The following is a 21671-nucleotide window of genomic DNA, read 5'->3' as shown; positions in this document are numbered from 1 at the left end:
TCAACGTTTAAACTGTAAATTTAATAATGTTCCATTATTTAGACAGTTCGACGAAGCCCAGCATGGCCAGGTGGTCAAGGCGCTTGACTGGTAATCTGAGGTTCGCGGGTTCAAATCCCAGTCATACCAATCATGCTCGCCCCTTTGAGCCATGTAAGTGTTATAATGTGACGGTCAATCCCACTATTCGTTGCCCAAGAGTTGGCAATGGGTGGTGATGACTAGCTGCCTTCCCTCTAGTCTTACATTGAAAAACAAACAAAGAGTTTAACGTTAACTTCGAAATAACATTGTAAAACTATATAAAACATACATTAGACCCGTCATTGACGATGCAGCCTTTGCACGGATAAATGTAAGCAAAAAACTACTTAAAAAAAACAACTACAAACAATACAAAATACACTACTTACAACAGCTTATAAAGTAATACAGAACACCATCATCAGTATTCATGTATAAATACGCACACATAGAAACATTAGCAGATAGACTCCTACATAGTACAATAAATCATTTTGACAAAAATTGGAGAAAAACGAACTAGACAGATACTGCATACATGATGAGGATAGACCTAAACACCTTTCCCCAGTAATATATATTTGCTAAATAGACAAAAAAGGCCACCTATGAAATAGGCTCCACATTAGTTTAGGGGTTAATTACTAAACAATGAAAGAGTTTTTTATGTAAATGTTTTATAGTTAACACCTACCTAATAAAAGTGTAAATAATTATGGAACTATCAAGAGGAATGATTTAGTTGTATGTGTAGGTAGTACATGGACATTGTTCTGAAAGGGGCCTGAGTAAGTACGGGTTACTCTGGCCCTCGTGTACAATGTATTCTTGGGAAGAAAGTAGATCAAAGAAATTTCGTGCTACAACTTAGTGGCTTGTGTCTAATTTTATTTAACCAGTGTAGTTTCTTTAGATTTTTCCTTAATGTACAGAGTGAAAAAAATTTATATATCGATCTGTTAGGCCTATCTTCTCAAGCGTAATCATCTGTAAAAACAAACAAAAATGAATAAATAAAAAAATAAAATAGATAAAATAAGAAAAGTTATAAAATAAAAAAATTGTAAATGAACAACTGAGCGAATGCTTCTTGTTAGTGTATTTATGAAGAGTCAAACGACTACAAACTCGCAGTATGTTGAATCAGGTCATAAAAACTACAGTCGAACATTTCCTTAAGGGAGTTATTTACCTTCAAAGATTGTGGCGATGCCTCAGTTGTACGACATTCATTAAAATAAATTGTTGAAGATAAACTCAAAGGTAAATTTAAATAAAAGCGACCCATTTCTAAACCTGAATTAACGCTTAAAAATTTATTTTTTTATTTTTGTTATAGTTTTTCTGTTCCTCGTAGTATGTAAACGTACAGAAATATAAATGTAAAAATGTGCAGAACTTCAGTGAGCTACACTCGGTGACTCAGTGTTAAGTTCGTGGACTTATATAAACAAGGTTTCGATATGCGTAATGGCCACAACACAGATAAACTATTGTTCATCTTTGCATTTGGACGTAAAAAAAAGTACGTGAACGTTATTTTGTTGTTTTAGACTACTGTTCGCGGTTTGTTATTCAAGCTCTGATGAACAATAAGATATATTTACTTTGCTCATTTCAGAATTTTCAAACCAAATCTATACAAAGGACTATTAGCATATAACCTTTTCTAATCTTGAATTAGTTTATTGAAAGGAAGGCAGAGCTCCAAATAAACATTTGGGCAACACTATTTTCACTGAACAGTAGAATTTGTTCGTCATTTCTATAATGTACCCACGGCCTCAAAGTGCGAACTGCAACTATTAGTGAAGCATGAATCCTCGGTCTAGCATGGTCAGGTGGTTAGGGCGCTTGACTCGTAATCTTAGGGTCGTGGGTTCGAATCCCGTCACTCTAAACATGCTCACCCTTTCAACCGTGAGGGCGTTCATAATTTAACGACCAATTCCACTATTTGTTGTTAAAAAGAATATTCCAATAGTTGATGGTAGGTAGTAATGACTAGCTGCCTTCCCTCTAGTCTTACACTGCTATTAGGGACTGCTAGCGTAGACAGTCCTGGTGTAGCTTTGCGCGAAATTAAAAACAGACAAACAGTCTCCGGACTTCCTGTACAAGTGCTATAACAATTAAGTCATTAGGCCTATTTATTGTGTATCAATCAAACAATGCTTCTGAACTTACAAAACTCATACAGAATTATTATAACGAGTACTGAATATAGACACACATTACAAAATCTTAACTGTGTAATTCAAGGCTTAACAATTAATATTACTGTACCACTGTTTCGCTTCACGTGTGCATAATTTCATTCGTTATGATATTGTACGGCATCACCTGGACTTTACATCAAGCGAACGATTCGTCTGCTACTGTCTCAGACAGTGGAAAGGGGTTGTGATCGCCCACTTATAGCATTACTTTTTAAAGCTGACATTTCCAGGTACCTTGCTAGTGTTATCAAAATTATCTATTAATTATTTTGTCAAACAATTTTCACTTTTAAATAATTATGTGAATGTTTCCCCGCGTGAGAAACTTAGTAGGGTATTAAGTCATAAAAGACTTAATGTTATTTAGGGTTATTTATGAAGAAATAAATAGACACGTTTATTTATTAGTTGTAAATAAATAATTTACATTAAGTCTTTTAATGTAAAAGACACACTCGTAACAAAAGTTACACTCGTAACTTGGATTACGAGTCCATTTCTGTGGACCGCGCTCAGATTTCTTCTGGTATAAAACCCTTGAGAAAACTGCCACCATCATTAAAGTTTAATTCAGTTTATAGAATCGGTTATAAAATTTATAGATGTCAGAATTTAATCTTACAGTATGCCTTACTGGCTAGGACAAATGTAATATTGTGATGCACCCTCTACGACGAGACTTTTTAGTTGCAGCTGAGTAGCTCATAGAATGACTCTTAAGTTTTTGCTTGTTTTATCAAGTACGAACTTTGACTTCATAGTTCCATCATCTATCATAGATCGATTTGAAATGTAATTAAAGGTTTGAACTCAGGACGTCAAGCCCTTTAAATTGATGTATGTTACCACACCCAAGATCGCATATATTAATTTATACTTACCTCGCCTACAATAATTTCAGTTTGAGTAATAAAATGATGAGTAATAAAATCGAATCGGGTACATGCACGCCCCACACTAGTGCACAAAAATATAGCAAATGAAAAAGGAGCAGATGTCTCATATATTACACAAATTACGCTACTATTGCCTTTAAGAACTTCAATGCTGCGGCTGTTGAGTTCTTGTTCTCTTAATAAACCAAGGCTTAGGGCTTAGGCATAACGTTGAATATACCGTTTGTGGAATCTTGTTATTGGGTGAAGTTTTAGTGTCTTTAGTAACTCTTTAAGGCTACTGATATATATCAACCAAGCCATGATATTAGTGAAAATAATATCGGATAGAATCGTTATTAATACTGACGGTTGACACTTGTCTGAATCCTGACAGAGAATCAGTAACGATACTGACGGTAATTTCAAGCAATATCCTGACACAAAACCGTATTTTGATTTTATTCTAACACTTTTTATTGTGTAAAGTGTTTTATTGTTTTTTGTTTGTTTGTTTGTTTTTGAATTTCACGCAAAGCTACACGAGGGCTATCTGCGCTAGACATCCCTAATTTAGTAGTGTAAGACTACTCGTAGAGGGAAGGCAGCTAGTCATCACCACCCACTGCCAACTCATGGGCACTCTTTTACTAACAAATAGTGGGATTGACCGTCACATTATAAGGCCACCACGGCTGAAAGGGCGAGCATTTTTGGTGTGACGGAGATTCGAACCCGCGACCCTCGGATTACGAGTCCAGTGCCTTAACCACCTGGTCATGCCGGGCCTAGTGTTTTGTATTGTACGAGATCTGTTCAAAAAATACGCGGACTGTTTGAATTGCGCGGCTCCAGTTGGTTCCAGGGGAATCCGCTTGATGTCGCTAGGTTCGCACAGATCAGCTGATTACGATGCCATTTCCCGATTGCAGATGTCTTCATTTGTGTATTAGCAACGCGGTTTTAAGTGAAGTGCGATTTTTTCGTTTGGTGGATTTCAGAATGAATGACCTGAAGGAGCAACAACTTGCTGTGAAATTTTGTGTTAAACTTGGAAAATCAGCGACTGAAACTTTTGCTATGCTTAACACGGCTTACGGTGATGTTGCTATGAAGCGTACGGCATGTTTCAAGTGGCATGAACGTTTTAGGGATGGTCGACAGTCCATTGAAGATGATGAGCGTCCTGGACGTCCTTCCACGTCGACAAAATCAACACCCTGGTGCGGGCAAATCGACGTCTGACTGTCAGGGAGCTTGCTGAAGAGTGTGGGATATCAGTTGGATCTTGTTACGAGATTTTGACCGAAAAATTGAAGATGCACCGCGTTGCTGCGAAATTTGTGCCTCAGAACTCGATCACTGTTCTTCCCCACCCCAACCCCCTACTCACCTGACCTTGCTCCTTGCGATTTTTTCTTGTTCCCCAAACTCAAAAGATCCTTGAAAGGAAGAAGATTTGAGACGATTCCCGAGATTAAGGCAAATGCGACGAAGGAGCTGGAGGACATTACAAAAGAAGCGTACCAGGACTGTTTCAACAAGTGGAAACACCGTTGGGATAAGCGTGTGCGTTGGGGAGGAGAGTACTTTGAAGGGGTCCCAGACCTGTAACTTCTAAATAAAGTACATTTTGTTTTATGACGTCTGTCCGCGTATTTTTTAACAGCCCTCGTATACGTTTATTGCAACGCTACTCAATATATAATACATAAGTTTGAATGTAGGTACACAAAATATGTTTCCACTAAATGTGTGCAGCTTATTTGTGACATATTCAACCGAGAGTTGAAAATTGGTTATTCAGGTTTACACAGTTACTTTTTCAGATAAAAATAAAAGCACATTTATAATAAACATGAAACAATAAACTAACTAAAACATTAAATTGCATAATAAAATAAATTCCTAATCATTATCAACAGACTATAACAAATATATTAAATTTTATAAGGTTTTATAGGGATGATATATATATATATATTTAATCTAGCTAGCTACAGTAATATAGAAAGAGTTAATACCACAGAGAGTATTGAAACAAGGAATTCAAAACTAATAACAAACTTTATCTCAGATTGACACAGTTATAATGAATTAATGAAGCAGGGATAATTTTTAAAAATTTTAAGTAACTCAGTCTTACTTAATTTTGACTTTCTTGTTTCGGTATTTTTTGTAGCACTAAAACTTTCTATATTACTGTAACTAGCTAGGTTTAAAACTTTCTATATTACTGTAACTAGCTAGGTTTAAAACTTTCTATATTACTGTAACTAGCTAGGTTAGGAATATATCGATCACTACTTTTCTTTATAAAATTTAGTTATTTTTATTATACTTGTTTGTTTCTTCCTTTTTACTAGCAATGTATTTCTTCGCCATCAATTAGAGACATTGAGCGTGTGCACATCCCATATGTTTTTATTACTCATCAGAATCTCTACTTACCTACCCTCAAATTTAATTATATGCCCAAAGTAGTGCATCGTTCATTACATATATAAATAAATATGTAATATTATTCTTTTCGGTACAAGAAAGAAATCATTGGGACTCCAGACGGATGAGTTCTGTGAAAGAATTAGAACGATGATACGGTTCATAATTTTTTCTGTATACTTATCCGGTAAAGTCACTTACTTACTTAGATGAAAGTTCATTGAAATAGTGAAATTTTTATTCACTTAATAAACACATATATAGTAATTTAGGTGGCTTTATATGCTTCTTTTGGTTTTTAATTTTGCGCAAAGCTAAACGAGAGACCAGTCAATACTCTGTAATAATCATTGTTAATATTAAGACATTTTAAATGTGGTTTTAAACGGGAGATTTTTATGGCTGCCATTTTGTTTCATCACGATCCGTGCTACTAAGAACCAGTGTGCTTAATGATATTATAAATAAGTGTAATAAAATACTAAATTAATAAGTACAATAATTTAAAAATTAATTATGCTTTTAATCTAAAGCAATGAAATATTAAAACCTTTATTAATAATCAATGTTCTAGTTTATAAGTTTTCTCTTCAGCTTTATCGATACTGAGCAACGTTCTAAAGCAAATTATATTTAAATTTTTCTATAATTTTGTTATATGTACATAAAGCTTTAAAAACAACTTTTTCGGTCCTCTGACAGAATAAAAGATAAGTATACGGACTTACAACGCTGAAATTTGACGTTTGACTCTCCGCGATTTGCACTTCAGTAATAAAATAAATAGTGAAAACAGGGGTACTTAGAAAACTGGATTATTTAAAGAAACTCTTTTCAATAATTGCATTTGTGATTTTACTACCACTTCAAGAGATACACTTAAGCTGTATGGATGAAGTCATGCTTCAAGAATCAGAAGAAAACGATGGATTTACACTGTGACTTGATGTGTCAGTGATGCTCATAAGGATTGTGACTTGATGTGTTAGTGATACTCATAAGGATTAAGTTTAGGAGGAAGCAAAAAGTTTCCGAAGTAACTTGATAGATACAAGTTGATCACTTTGTCGATAAAATCATTTCCTTTAATAACTGTCAATTTTTAATAAGGCAGCTAATAGGCTTTATTGTTATTACACATTTAAAGAATCCTTTTTAATGTTAACCATCCAGACAAAGTACCATTGATGTTAGCAAACATTTAAGGAAAATTTTGTTGTTAACCATTGAAAGAAAACACCATTCTCGCAGCCTTTTAATTGACAGCTGTTGTAACTCCTTTTCAAAGAGATAAGTTTCTAGTTTATGTTATTACCACTCCCGAAGCTTCTTATTGAATGTACGGCTTTCTCCTACAGATCACTTTGATGAACTGGAGAAGAAACATTTTATTCTTTGACTTGCTGTCATCCACACTTTGAGTTGCTCAGTAAAAGGAACACTTTGAAAAACTGAATTCTTACTGTAAATGGATTTTGAGAGAATTGAGATTGAGTACCGTAATCACTAATTACTATGAATTGTACTGTTTAAAATGATTATAATAAATATTAAGTAGGAATAACAATGTTTAGAATTATTATAATACAGAAGATTAAGTATGTATCCTACTGTTTAGAATTATTATAATAAAGAAAGTTGAGCATGAATCATATTGTTTAGAATAATAATTCTAAAGAAAACTGAGTATGAATCATATTGTTTGGAATTATTATAATAACGAAAGCTGAGTATGAATCACATTGTTTAGAGTAATTATTCTAAAGAAAATTGAGCATGAATCACATTGTTTGGAATTATTATAATAAAGTTGAGTATGAATCACATTGTTTAGTGTAATTATTCTAAAGAAATCTGAGTGTGAATCATATTGCTTGAAATTATAATAAAAAAGAGGTGATAACTAAGATGACTCATGAGCCATTAGTGTCAAGTTCCCAGAATTAAACGAAGAAAACCTCTGCTACTCTAGTTTTAAATTTATTATTGGCTCGGTATGGCCAGGTGGGTTAAGGCGTTCGACTCATAACCTGAGAGTTGCGGGTTCGAATCCCCCTCACACCAAGCATGCTCGCTTTTTCAGCTGTGGGGGCATTATAACGTGACGGTCATTACCACTATTCGTTGGTAAAAGAGTAGCCCAAGAGTTGCCTTGCCTCTAGTCTTACACTGCTAAATCAAGGACGGATAGCGCAGATAGCCCTCGTGTAGCTTTGCGCGAAATTAAAAAAAACAAAAGTTTATTATTTCACAAGCTTGTAATCGACAACACCAATCGAAACATTTGTTAAATAAATTACTCGCCATTGTTCATCATTTAAATATTTTAAAATAACAATTTCTTATTTTTCAGACATGCCTGAGCGTTTTCTAAGATAAGCATCATACTTTTCATCTCTCGGTGGCCTAGAAATAAATCTCGCAGCTTACTATCCTAAAATTCAGGTTTTGATAACTATGGTGAACAGAGCACACATAGCTCATGGTGTAGTTTTGTGCTTCATAGAAAATAAACGCATAAACGCATAATGATACTTTTCTGGGCCCATTATGATGCCTTTCTAACGCTGAAATCGGAATTTAAACTCCCCACAGTCGACAACGCAGATAATCTAATATAGCTTTGTTATAAAACAAATAATATGCCTTTCTAAGACTAATACAATGCCTTTCTAGGATTGCTACTATACCATATCAGATTGTCCACAAAGACATTCACATCTTGATCTTCTTCTTGCAGGCTGCCAGTTGAGGTGTATCTTGCCCCTCTAGAGCACCATCACTTCACAGAAATTTACAAAAGTTGAGGCTTCTGCTGAGTTTGGAGCTACGATAACATGCTGGAATAAGTAACACCCAGTATCAAAGTTATATTTTCAAACGTTTTTATTGACCTAACTACAAGATAGGACCTTCTTGTCACTTTATGAAAACATAATGATTTTGATTGGTTGAAGCCCATTTTTAAAAAAGTGTAATTTGCAAGTTTTATTTCATTAGGTTAAAAATCAATGTACTAGCAGTTTAAGAGTTTGTCTTTGGTTAGTTGAAGATCCCGTGAGCAAGTGTTTGTAATTATCTTTTTTGTTCATTGACAGCTCTCCATCTGGCATTATGTTAAGGAAATTCTAAACCTAGAGTTTCATTTTTTCCTAAAAAAAAAACTTAGTTTTAGTTTCTAATGTGTTACGTAATCCTCTGGTGTTAAGAGAGTGAAACTCATATGAGTGCAAACACATTGATTAGTATCTTCACGTGACTGGAATAATTCAGACGAAATCTACTTAAGTGTTTTGTTTAATCGACCTATTTCAAGTATAGAGCTAATTCAGGCAATACAAGAGTTTGGTATTTAATTTGAAATATCTCTTAATCTGCCTGAAGCAAACTCCGAATACGTCAAAAATCCATCTTTGTTGAGATCATCTTCTTGCAATATTTTATCGATGAAAACTGAAATAAGAAATGTTAGATCACATGATTACACTGTTAGGCCTAACAAGAAACAGTTTGATTATCACATTTAGACCAGGATTTACACATCACTTTAAACAGATACCACATTTAGGCCAGAACTTTCATATCACTTTAAACAGATATATCAGTTTTAGGCCAGGATTTACAAATCACTTTAAACAGATATCAGTGCACATCAATATTATACATTTAATTTCTGTTCTTATCCAAACCTTGTCTCCAGCTAACTCCATAAAAAGTTTGATGACGACTCCTGAAGAATGTTGAACGACAGCTTTAGTAAATCATCACGACACCTAATCGCTTGTACTGAAAATGTACTCAGACGAAAATGCAGATTTCGATTTTAGTAAGTAAATTAAGTTTACTTTTGTAATACAATACAAATCCTACTTGAACTAACCTGAATCTTTATCGAACTTTATGTTCCACTTTTCTTGTTCTGAGCGAGATGCTGGAATGTCGTTTGAAATCGGTATTTCAGTTAGATAATCATCAATTTCGTCATCAATCATATGATTAATGGCAGCCAGAATTTCTAAGCCATCTAGTTTGTTGTTATTATCCATATCATGGAGCCTGTAGAGATTTAAAGAAGAGAAACCTATTTAACATCTGGTCATCTTGAAAAACATTTGTTGAATTTTGAAAATTTTAACTTACATTGAATGCCTTAACTGATTGTAATAAGCTATGGTTATATAAACACCAAGAAATTCACACTGATAAGCGAAAAACATTTTTGATGACATAACCCTATGAACAAAAAGGAATCACTTGGTGGTCTTTAACAGATGTCCTTGCACACTCATGCTTGAAAAAAACAAACAAACAAAAACACCCTTTTATATCGCAAGACATTTTCTATACCAGTCTAAGTTTTAAATAGAGGTGAATGTAGTAATAAAAGTCTTATTTTCACTACTGCCGATTACAGTTAACTTCATAAGTCAATCACCTAGTTTTAATAATAAAACAGTCTCATCTCCACTACTACCGATTACAGTTTATTCCGTTAGTCAATCACTCTGTTGTAATAATAAAACGGTTTTAACTGAAACCTAACTTGCTTTAACAGGAGTTAACTCGTGTTCTATTGTCCTTAGAACACAATAAGAAAACAAAACAGAGACATTTATCGTGTTACTTCCTTAGATAGTCTTGTAAACTTCAATCCAATTTTTTCTTATGATTCTATTATCAAGAGAATAAAAGTTAAGAGACCCTAACTTGTAAGTTATTATAAGTTTTATTTCCAGTCAACAAAGTATAGATGTTGTTACAGTCTAAATTGTTTAAACGTTGATATAATCTGAGCTGTGTAGATGTTAATGTAATCAGAACCATTTAAATGTTGATATAATCTGAGCTGTGTAGATATTAATGTAATCAGAACCATTTAAATGTTGATATAATCTGAGCTGTGTAGATCTTGATATAATCCTGACATTTTATATTTTGTTTGTTTGAAATTAAGCACAAAGCTACACAATGGACTATCTGTGTTCTGCCCACCATGGGTATCGAAACCCGGTTTTTCACGGTGTGGGTCCGCAGACGTACCCTCTATGCCTCTGGGGTGCGAAACGTTTAGATGCTAGTATATTTAAATGGTCTAACGTTGATGTAATCTGAACCATTTAAACCTTGATATGCTCTAATCGTTTAGATGTTGTTATAGTCTAATCTTGTTACACGTTAATACAGTCTGAACCTAATCTGCATCTGAATATAGATGTTGTTATAGTCTAATCTGTTTACGTGTTAACATAATTTGAACCATTTAGATGTTGTTATAGTCAAATGTGTTTACATGTTAATATAATCTGAACCTAATCCATATCTGGATATAGGTGTTGTTATAGTCTAATCTGTTTACATGTTAATATAATCTGAACCTACATATCTGAACCTAATCTATATCTGAATATAGGTGTTGTTATAGTCTAATCTGTTTACATGTTAATATCATCTGAGCCATTTAGATGTTGTTATAGTTTAATTTGTTTACATGTTAATATAATCGGAACCTATATATCTGAACTTAATCTACATCTGAATATAGATGTTGTTACAGTATAATCTGAACCGTGAGACGTTGGTAATCAAAACCAAATTTTTGAAAAACATCTTTTCAGTTACTTTTCACAGAATTTCTAAAAAAAAACAACAAAAAAACTTAAATCCCATAGAAATTATTTAGTGATAATAAAACAGATAAAGTACACCTAGTTACTTACTGAAAATAATAAATCTCTAGTTCTTTGTCTGTCATCGGATCATCCATGTCGATGCCGTACATATCAAAGATGTCTTCTCGAATATGTCTGTTCGTAAATTTTGATGATTAGTTTACTCAGCTGAGTTTAGCTTTACATTTAGCATCTGTAGAGAAGTCTGTGTAAATGATAATTTTCACCAAATTACGTAACTTACAAATAGTAGAAGTCTCCCTTAGCGCATGCGTGACATTGAACTGTACATTAGAATTATTTTATAGAATGCCTTATATTTAGCGTCTCATTTTGATGATACATAATTAGAGTACGTTATATTAAAATGGTTTTTGAACTAGATTACGTCGTTAAGTTCCATTTAGATACATTGGGTGGTATTCTATCTGATATCTGAGCATTTGGTCAATACTTCTGCAGCATAGTTCTCGTAAGGCCATCTTGTTTAAAACGCACTTCTCTTCCTCCAGGGCTCGGCATGGCCAGGTGGTTAAGGCACTCGACTCCTAATTTGAGGGTCGCGGTTTCCAATCCCTGTCACACCACACCTTTCAGCCGTGAGGGGGTTATAAGTGAGGGTCAGTCCCACTATTCTTTGATAAAAAAAAAAGTAACACAAGAGTTGGCGGTGGATGGTGATGACTAGCTGCCGTCCCTCTAGTCTTACACTGATAAATTAGGAACGGTTAGCGCAGATAGCCCTCGTGTAGCTTTGCGCGAAATTCAAAACAAACCAAATCTTCCTCCAGTAGTTTCCATAATCTATCTAATGTTCAAGGACAACAGTATCCAAGCGCCTGTTTCAACAATCCAGTTGCAAAGGAATCAACAGTTGCCGTGTCAGGTGACTTGATCGGTATTTTTCATAAAGAATATCATAAATACCCGTTTCATTATCCATCTGTTTGGAGTTTGTGACTATTTACCATAAATGTCGTACAAGCAGCTTTTGTACGCGTGACTTGAGTCCCTTTCCCAAACAAATATACGTTTTGATTATGTTGTCTAGTGGCATTTTTGTCACCAACCTTTGTGTTCATGGTTTCTCAACTGCTCTAAGACGCCACACATTGCTTACCATGACTATGGTATGACTTGTTGAAGGTCTCTTTCTTGGTGGTCCTGGTGTCCTAATTTGATCTTTATTATTTTGTTTTTCAGTTCCACTGAGAACAAGGGATATACCTGTTTTAAAAATTCGAACTCCTTGATCTGAATGTATGGATTTTTTGTGGTGATAAAAAAAAAGTTAGATTATACCCTTCCCAAAAGTGATCAATTTTCGGTGGTATCACACTACCTTACAAACGAAAAAAGCAATATCAAAATGTAGTTCTAGTACATTCTGTTCTACCGTGATACTATAACGGTTGTGGTTTCATGGTATTTACAGATTTACTTATTCAATTATCATTTTAATATAACGTACTCAACTATCTGTGGTTAAATATTAAATCTAATTTTATAATTTCTACATGGTAGTTTGTTTACTTTTTAATCAAAATTATCATTTACATAAAAAATATCCACTGTACTGATCAAAAGGAAATTAACAGAACATTTAAAGATAAAATAAAACTCACCTGCTTTGTTGTTAGGCCATCCTGATCTTTAGAATTATTTTACATCCACGTTATATGGAACTTTGTTTTGTATCTGTTGTAGATTACTGTAACTATTATTCATAATTTAATTATAATTAATTGCTAAAAACGGAAGCAATGTCAAACTTTTCAGCTAGATTCCAAATTCGGGTTGTGCGTATGACAAGCCAAATATTGTAATTTTTTCTAATATATTGTTATATCCGATTATTACAGTTTCCACTATTAAAAATCTTGAAACTCACATCTCCAAAATGCCCCCTAATGGCACAGAGGCATGTTTGCGGAATTACAACGCTAGAATCCAGGTTTCAATACCCGTGGTAGCCAGAGCACAGATATACCATTGTGTAAATGTTGGTTATGGCTGTCATTAAGGACTTTTATTTATTGTTGGCTATATATCAGCTGGCTGTCACTAAGGGCATTTGAAAGGCTTTTACTTACTGTTTGGTTGTGTTGCAACTGGCTGATATTTGAAGGACTTTTACGAAATGTTGGTAGTGTAGCAACTAGCTGTCATTTGAATTACTTTTAGTTACTGTTAACTCTGTAGCAGATGGCTGTCATTTGAAGGATTTTACTTACTGTTGGTTGTGTAACAGTTGGTTGTCATTAAAGACATTTGAAGGACTTTTAATTACTGTTGGTGATCGTGAAAGACATTTAAAGGACTTTTACTTACTGTTGGTTGTATAGCAAGCGATTGTCATAAAGGACGTTTGAAGGACTTTTACTTACTATTGGTGTTGCAGCAACAGGCTGTTAATTAATGGGCTTTTACTTACTGTTGGTCATGTAGAAGTTGGTCATGGTGAAAGACATTTGAAGGAGAATCTTTTCTAACCTTGTAATGGGAGTGATTTTCATGCTTTGATTCCATTGTTAATTCCACAGATACTAGTAGTACAACCCAATGAAACTTTAAGCCTAGATTCATGTCTTGTATCTTTACACTGTAAAAACAAAGAGAATTGAATGCTGCAAGTGAATTTTAAGGAACTGCTTTTAGTTTCTTGTAGTAGTTTTTTAAGTGTTTGTTTGAACATAAACGGAAAGAAAATAAACTACAAAAATAAAACTAAAGATAAGACAATTTTGTAGCAAGTTGACCTAAGAGACTTAATGTTGAAATCCTACCATCTAAGAATCCCAAGACAAAATTAAGAAAACAACAACAACAAGAAATGTGGTGTATGTGCTGACATCAACACATACCTTGACCACACTTTAATACAAGTCCACATATATCTTCACCACACCTCAATGCGAGTCTACATATACCTTCACTATACCTCAAGGCCTGGCATGGCCAAGCGCGTAAGGCGTGCGATTCGTAATCTTAGGGTCGTGGGTTCGAATCCCGTCACTCTAAACATGCTCGCCCTCCCAGCCGTGGGGGCGTTATAATGTTACGGTCAATCCCACTATTCGTTGGTAAAAGAGTAGCCCAAGAGTTGGCGGTGGGTGGTGATGACTAGCTGCCTTCCCTCTAGTCTTACACTGCTAAATTAGGGACGGCTAGCACAGATAGCCCTCGAGTAGCTTTGTGCGAAATTCCAAAACAAAAACAAAACTATACCTCAATACAAGTCCACACATATCACCACACCTTAACACATGTTCACATATAAAATCATCACCCCTCAAAACACGTTCATCAAGCCTACAATCACAACAACTTAACACACATCTTCTCAACACCTCAACGGAAGATTGTATATAACATCACATCTCATGATGTTAAAAATTAAAAGTTCTTAAATTAAAAGCAGGCATCATGAGGCCCCATAATGACGTAGTTAGGTAATATTCTCCTTTTATTCCTTATCAGAATATTTTCTAAACCTACCTCGTTTTAAAAGATAACCATACCGTAATCGTTAGTCAAGAAGAGTGTTCCACGTGTATTCCAAACTTTTCACTGACTTTTAACTAATGACGTAACGTGGTAACTCCAGGAAGAGCAGGTGTTCAACCACCTGAACCTCACACACAACAGGTGGACTCGTTGTACTAGTCAAGCGATATGTTTGAACTTATGTATGATAATAAATTTTACGCCACTGATGCATATAGCCATAAATGATACAACAAATAAATATAATTTCGACAACGAAATGATTCTTAGATGTTGAAAATGCTTTTGATAGAAGGCAGGATTTCGCAACATTTTTAACTTCAACATGATTCTTTTCCAGTAAGAAAGTTTTAGTTTCTTTTTGATTATTTTAAGCATGTTTGTGTTCAACTTTTACACGATTTTCATTGTTAACGTATATTTTGATCCATGGTGAAGTCTATCTTTTGGATGAATCTCATTTACGACTGTACAGTTTTAATGCCCATATAAAACTTGTCTAGTGGGTGGTACTTGGTGTAAATTGTGTAACGTTCAACTGGACATGGAGTCAAATAAAATTATGTTGTGTTATCATTTTGTGATGTTGTTATAAAAGCGATAAAAATCAATAACTAAAACAGTTTAAACATTCATTAATTAATTAAAACCCTTTCGCCCCGGTAGGTTAAAGTATTAAACAAATCAGATTTTTCGTGCGCAATGGCCTTATAATGTTTAACAAATAAAGTCTACCAAATTTTATTAACATACATTTAATATATTAGAAGTTAGTAGTATATAAACTATAACAAGTACAAATTGTTATGGCGCTAGTCCGACAGACAGACTTCGTCAGTGTTTAAATGAATTCAGTCGAAAACCATGGATATCATATTGTTGGTATGAATGCGGTTTACAGTCACTACAAGAAAAACCTTCACACTAGATAGGTGCAGTAAAAATAAGTGTCGTTACCCACTATTCAGTTCTTCACGTTATATAACCGTTCAATAACAGTATAATAAATAAATAAACTATACTCATTTATTAAACCATGGATATCGAATATGTCATAACGATTTGATACTGATGAAACCTTAAAAACAAGAAAAAAATTCTGATGTTGACAATACTGAGAAGTTGAAGGAGATTTGATATTAAACTAATGGTATACGGATAAAATCTCACCGAAAAATGTCTCACCAGGTTTTGGTAAAGAGGGACAATGTGTCACTCAAATATTTTTTTATATAGTGTAACTTTATATTTATTTTTTCTAATTTTTTTAAGACACCTTGAAAGTTTGTCTGTTTCAAAGTGAGAATCTAATTAAGTAGGTAATTTGGTAATTATAGCTTGTGTTTCTCAAGATGAGAAATTACACATAAAATTCGGCACTTAGTTGTATGTAATTTGGTTCTCATTAGAAAGAAATGGTTTTATTTAATAAAAATTGTCAAATACATTTTTAAGTCAAACACAAGAGACTAAAATTTTAAAAAAATGATTGAAAAATAAAAAAGACATACTTGTACAGAAATAAATTGTCTGAACATAAAACAAACAAAATTATGATTTTAATTCATGTGAAGAAAAACGCAGAGCAATTGAAACATCGTTCAAAAAATTTTTGAATATTTATAAAAAAAAAACAGAGAAGTATTAGTAGTCGACTTCATTTGATTGTTGTTTTTGAATTTCGCGCAAAGCAACATGAAAGGTATCTGCGCTAGCTATCCATAATTTAGCAGTGTAAAACTAGTCAGTGAATAGCGGGATTGACTGTAATGTTACAACGTCTCCAAGGCTGAAAGAGTGAGTACTTTGGTGTCGGGAAGATTCGAACCCCTGCCACCCTCGGATTACGAGTCGCGCACCTTAACCACCTGGCCATGCTAAGTGAAGAAAATTTCTACGTCATAACAGGCTTGCCAATAATGTCAAAATAAAAGTACATTATATTGTATCAAAGTAATTCGTTGAGGAATTATACATACATCGTTTTCAACATACTTCTGTAGATGGCGTTTCTTACTGCAAGAGAATATTGCTTTTTCTTATTGCATCATGAATTCGTTTTCGTCATCACGTCTAACCATTATACAAATTTTGGTTAAATCGTATTTAATATTATTTCTATTCGTCCATCTGTTGAAGCAACTGCGAACAATTCGTTCACAATGAAAATGTATCATCACTCTAGCAACACAATGGTGTATGAATTACGTAGTTGTCATTGACGGTTCATTTAGTTAATCCCACTTTAAATATGGTTCAGGTTCACAGACTGATAAATATCAAACGTCAGCAAGTGTTCTGCACCGATAATCTTATTTCAAAATCAATATAGACTTCCAAAATGTCCGATTTCCATTACATATACACCGCTGGCCAAAATCTTAAGGCTAATGAACATAAAGAAAAAATATGCATTTTGCATTCTTAGACTCAACCACACATTTGAGTAGAGCTTCGAAAGTTGAAAATAAGAAAAGGAGAAATATAAATAAAAACCTTTTTTCAGCATTAAATAGGGAAAATATGAACACTATGAAATTAGCCTAAATATTAGCTGGTCAAAAGTTTAAGACCATACTGAAATGAAGCGTTAATCGGTAAACACGGAACAAAACTTAGTCATTTGTGTTCAAGCATTAGCGTTATCAACATCTCCCACTGACATCTTCTGTGTTACATTGGGTAAAAACATGACAAAGGCTAAAGAGTGGACAAAGTTTGAACGTAGCAGAATTGTCAAGCTGCAAAATCAAGGTGCTATCGCTGGTGAGATTGGGCGTAGTAAAACTGCTATTGTAAATTTCTTAAAAGACCCTGAGGGATACGAAACGAGAATTTCAAGTGGTCGGCCTGAGAAAATTTCGCCGGCATTGAGCAGGAGGATTCGACGGGTTGTCCGGCAAGACACCAGCCAATCGTCGAACCAGATTAAGACTCTTACGGACGCAGAATGAAGCTCAAGAACAATAAAACGGCATCTACTAGAGAAAGGCCTTAAAAACCGTAAACGTCTTCCAAGGCCACTCCTCCTTCCACACCACGAAACAGTTTGGTTAAACTTTGCTGAGAAGCACCAAACATGGGACGTAAAAAAGTGGAAGAAGGTTTTATTCTGATCAGAAAAAAATTTAACCTGGATGGTACAGATGGCTTCTAACGTTAGTGGCACGATATCCCACTGGAGACATTTTCTACACGACACAGTGGAGGAGGTTCCAATAAGACCTGGGGTGCTTTTTCCTTCCATGTAACAATGGAGCTTCAGGTTATACAAGGACGTCAAACAGCAGCTAGCTACATTGGCATGTTGGAGAGAGCATCCTTATTGACTGAAGGCCTTCGCTTGTGTGGAAATGACTGGATCTTTCAGAAGGACAACGCTGCAATCCACAATGCCCGCAGGACAAAGGACTTTTTCATGGCGAATAACGTGATTCTTTTGGACCATCCAGCGTGTTTGCCTGAACTGAACCCCATTAAAAATGTTTTGGGGTGGATGGCAAGGGAATTCTATAGAAATTGACGTCAATTCCAAACAGTGCATGATTTTTGTAAAGCCATCTTCACTACTTGGAATAACATTCCAGCCAGCCTTCTGCGAACGCTTATATCAACCATGCCAAAGCGAATGTTTACAGTTATTCGCAATGATGACTGTGCAACTTACTAATGAGACCCCTTGTTGGGCATTTCCTACCCTGTTTAGGACTTCTTTTTGGTATGGTCTTAAACTTTTGACCAGCTAGTATTTAGGCTAATTTCATAGTGTTTACATTTTCCCTATTAAATGCTAAAAATGTTTTTTATTTTCCCTTTTCTTATTTTCAACTTTCGAAGCTCTACTCAAATAAGTGGTTGAGTCTAACAACGCAAAATGCGTATTTTTTGTTTATGTTCATTGGCCTTAAGATTTTGGCCAGCAGTATATATAGTTGACGTCTAGTTACCAAGAGACCATTGACTGTTCTTTAATTTTCTGGTATAAGGGGTTAATTTTTTCTTTTAAACTTTTGTCTAACATCTATATTTTGTCTGTATACGCTTTGCGTGACTACTACATTTTCCAAGCTAGCATTACTTAAGAAATAAATAGTTGAATGAAAACATATTGCTCTACACACGGGAAATAAACTTTAATCCCAAATTCATCCAATTTAGAACCATTTGATAATTAACTGAATGAATAAAAAACGTATTGAGAATATTTAGGTTGTAGTGTAGCCCCCAGTAGCACAGTGGTATGTTTGTGGACTTACACACTAAAAACAGGGTTTCGATGCCCGTGGTGGGCAGAACACAGATAGCCCATCGTGTAACTTTGTGCTTAATTCAAAACAAACAAACTAGTTTCTAGTGTAAACTGAAGAACTGTATTCATCAATGAAGAATAAATATAACACGGTCTGTATATAAAGTTAAAAGGAATGCAATGATTTTCAAGTTGTATTCCTTTTCAATCGTATATACAAATGTTTTATCCAGGTGTCACTTTAAATTGCTTAAAACGCCAGTTATTACTCCAGAAAACGTTTACGCCAATGATTCGCAATTTCGGTTTCACGAAGGCAAATAAGGTACTTGATAAATAATTTTAGGCACAGTTATAAAACTAGAAATTTACCTTGAGGTTACTAATGTTTCAATCAATAGAAAAATGGAATCCTAAAAGATGTTAGTTGAACAAGGCTTACCACACTTACTAATGTGTGAAATTCCTCGTGTTAATAAGTACACTCGAAAAACATTCTTTCATCGCATGTTCATTGGTACTTCAAGTTTTAACTTATCAAATTTCAAGTACAGAAATGCAGCATTATGCCAGTTAAAATTTCAATATTTTTCTCTTAAACTTGATATTCCTTTTTTGTGTGTATGAAAAGTAAGAAACAATGTCCTGTAATTTCCAACGCTTTTCCTTTAATTCAAGAAACTTATTTCGTTTAAAACTGCGAACAATAGGTTTGATAAAAACGCAGAAAACAGCTAAACAAAATTAAATGTTTAGAAAGGAATTATTGTGTTTTAAACTATACAGAGGAGATAATTATGCACCGATTGTTCCAAAAACCATTAACTTGTTCTCATAACTTTAAAAAAATAAACTCCTGAAACAAGTAGCAAAACTAAGACCCTAGTGTCACGATTCGTTTTAAACAAACTGAAAAAAATTACTCTCTTATATTGGGCTATTATTAAGGTGTATTTTTCATCAATAGGAAGTAACATGTTTTAAAACAATCTTCTCAGGTTTTACATCGTTTCCAGCAATTTAAATAGAAAGTTTTAAACTTACACACAGAGCAAAAACTCCAGACCACTTTCTCCTTGTGTGTGTTAATTTCAAGGTTCTAATAATAAAGAATATACTTAATTAAAACTTCAAATCACTTTCTCTTTGTGGGTGTTAACTACAAAGTTCTAATAATAAGGAATATACTGGGTTAAAACTTCAAATAACTATCTTCTTGTGTGTTAAATTCAAGGCTCTATTAATAAAGAATATACTTTGTTAAAACTGCAAATCACTTTCTCTTTGTCATGTATTAACATCAAGGTTCTAATAAGAAAGAATATACCTGGTTATAACTCCAAATCCGTTGTTATTTGAGTGTTAACTTCAAGGTTATAATAGTAGAAAATATACTTCGTTAAATTTTCAAAAACTTATCTTTGTGTATGTTAACTTCAAGGTTGTAATGATAAAGAATATATGTGATAAAAACTACAAATAACTTTCTCTTTGTGTGTCTTAACTTCGAGGTTCTAATAATAAATAATACACTTGTTTAAAATTTCAAATCCCTTTCTCTTTGTGTGTGTGTTAACTTCAAGGTTCTAATAATAAAGAATATACTTGGTTAAAACATGAAATAATTATCTTTGTGTGTGTTAACTTCAAGGTTCTAAAAAAAAGAATATAGTATGTTAAAACTCCAAATAACGATTTTTGTGTGTGCGAACTTCAAGGTTCTAATAATAAAGAATATACTTGAGTAAAACTTCTAATCACTTTCTCTTTGTTTGTAGTAACTTCCAGGGCCCGCCATGGCCAAGCGTGTTAAGGCGTGCGACTCCTAATCTGAGGGGCACGGGTTCGCATCCCCGTAGCGCCAAACGTGCTCGCCCTTTCAGCCATGGGGCGTTATAATTGGACGGTCAATCCCACTATTCGTTGGTAAAAGAGTAGCCCAAGAGTTGGCGGTGGGTGGTGATGACTAGCTGCCTTCCCTCTAGTCTTACACTGCTAAATTAGGGACGGCTAGCAGAGATAGCCCTCCAGTAGCTTTGTGCGAAATTAAAAAACAAACAAACATATTTCTTCCTCTGTGTGTGTTATTTTCAAGGATCTAATAATAAAGAATATACTTAGTCGAAACTCCAATTAACTATTTTTCTGTGTGTTACTTCAACGTTCTAAAAATAAAAATTATACTTGGTTAAAATCCGAAATTAGTTGCTATTTGCATGTCTTAACTTCAAGGTTGTAATTACAAAGAATATACTTCGTTAAAACTCTAATTTCCTCTTTCTTTATATGTGTTAATTTCAAGGTTCTAATAATAACGAATATACTTGTTTAAAATTCGAAATCAGTTACTCTTTCTCTACGTTTACTTCAAGGTTCAAATAATAAATACACTTGGTTAAGACATGAAATAACTATCTTTGTGTGTGTTATCTTCCAGGTTCTAATAATAAAGAATGTATTTGGATAACATTTCATACAGTTACGACAGAAAGTTTGTTTGTTTGTTTTTTGGAATTTCGCACAAAGCTACTCGAGGGCTATCTGTGCTAGCCGTCCCTAATTTAGCAGTGGGAAGGCAGCTAGTCATCACCACCCACCACCAGCTCTTGGGCTACTCTTTTACCAACGAATAGTTGGATTGACCGTAACATTATACGCCCCCACGGCTGGGAGGGCGAGCTACGAC

The 21671-nt window shown here is 34.2% G+C and overlaps 1 protein-coding gene across 7 annotated transcripts; it reads right to left on the bottom strand.

Moving 5' to 3' along the window:
• Positions 1-8431: 8431 nt before the first annotated feature.
• LOC143244046 (multiple coagulation factor deficiency protein 2 homolog) lies at positions 8432-20946 on the bottom strand. Of its 7 annotated transcripts, none has more exons than XM_076488041.1 (5): positions 20030-20946; positions 13664-13831; positions 11278-11364; positions 9441-9616; positions 8432-9013 (listed from the first exon to the last, which is right to left on the bottom strand). In XM_076488041.1, exons 2-5 carry the CDS (start codon positions 13813-13815, stop codon positions 8913-8915), a joined length of 516 nt encoding a protein of 171 aa, XP_076344156.1. In that variant the 5' UTR covers positions 13816-13831; positions 20030-20946; the 3' UTR covers positions 8432-8912. The 7 variants fall into 7 exon arrangements, with proteins under 7 accessions (XP_076344156.1, XP_076344160.1, XP_076344159.1 ...); XM_076488045.1 differs by having other exon boundaries at positions 13723-13831; positions 20030-20886; XM_076488044.1 differs by lacking the exon at positions 20030-20946 and adding an exon at positions 14751-14892 and having other exon boundaries at positions 13723-13831.
• Positions 20947-21671: the final 725 nt, after the last annotated feature.

Source organism: Tachypleus tridentatus, chromosome 2 (assembly GCF_004210375.1).
Source record: "Tachypleus tridentatus isolate NWPU-2018 chromosome 2, ASM421037v1, whole genome shotgun sequence".
NCBI lineage: Eukaryota > Metazoa > Arthropoda > Merostomata > Xiphosura > Limulidae > Tachypleus > Tachypleus tridentatus.
This window is presented reverse-complemented; position numbering and strand designations above follow the sequence as displayed.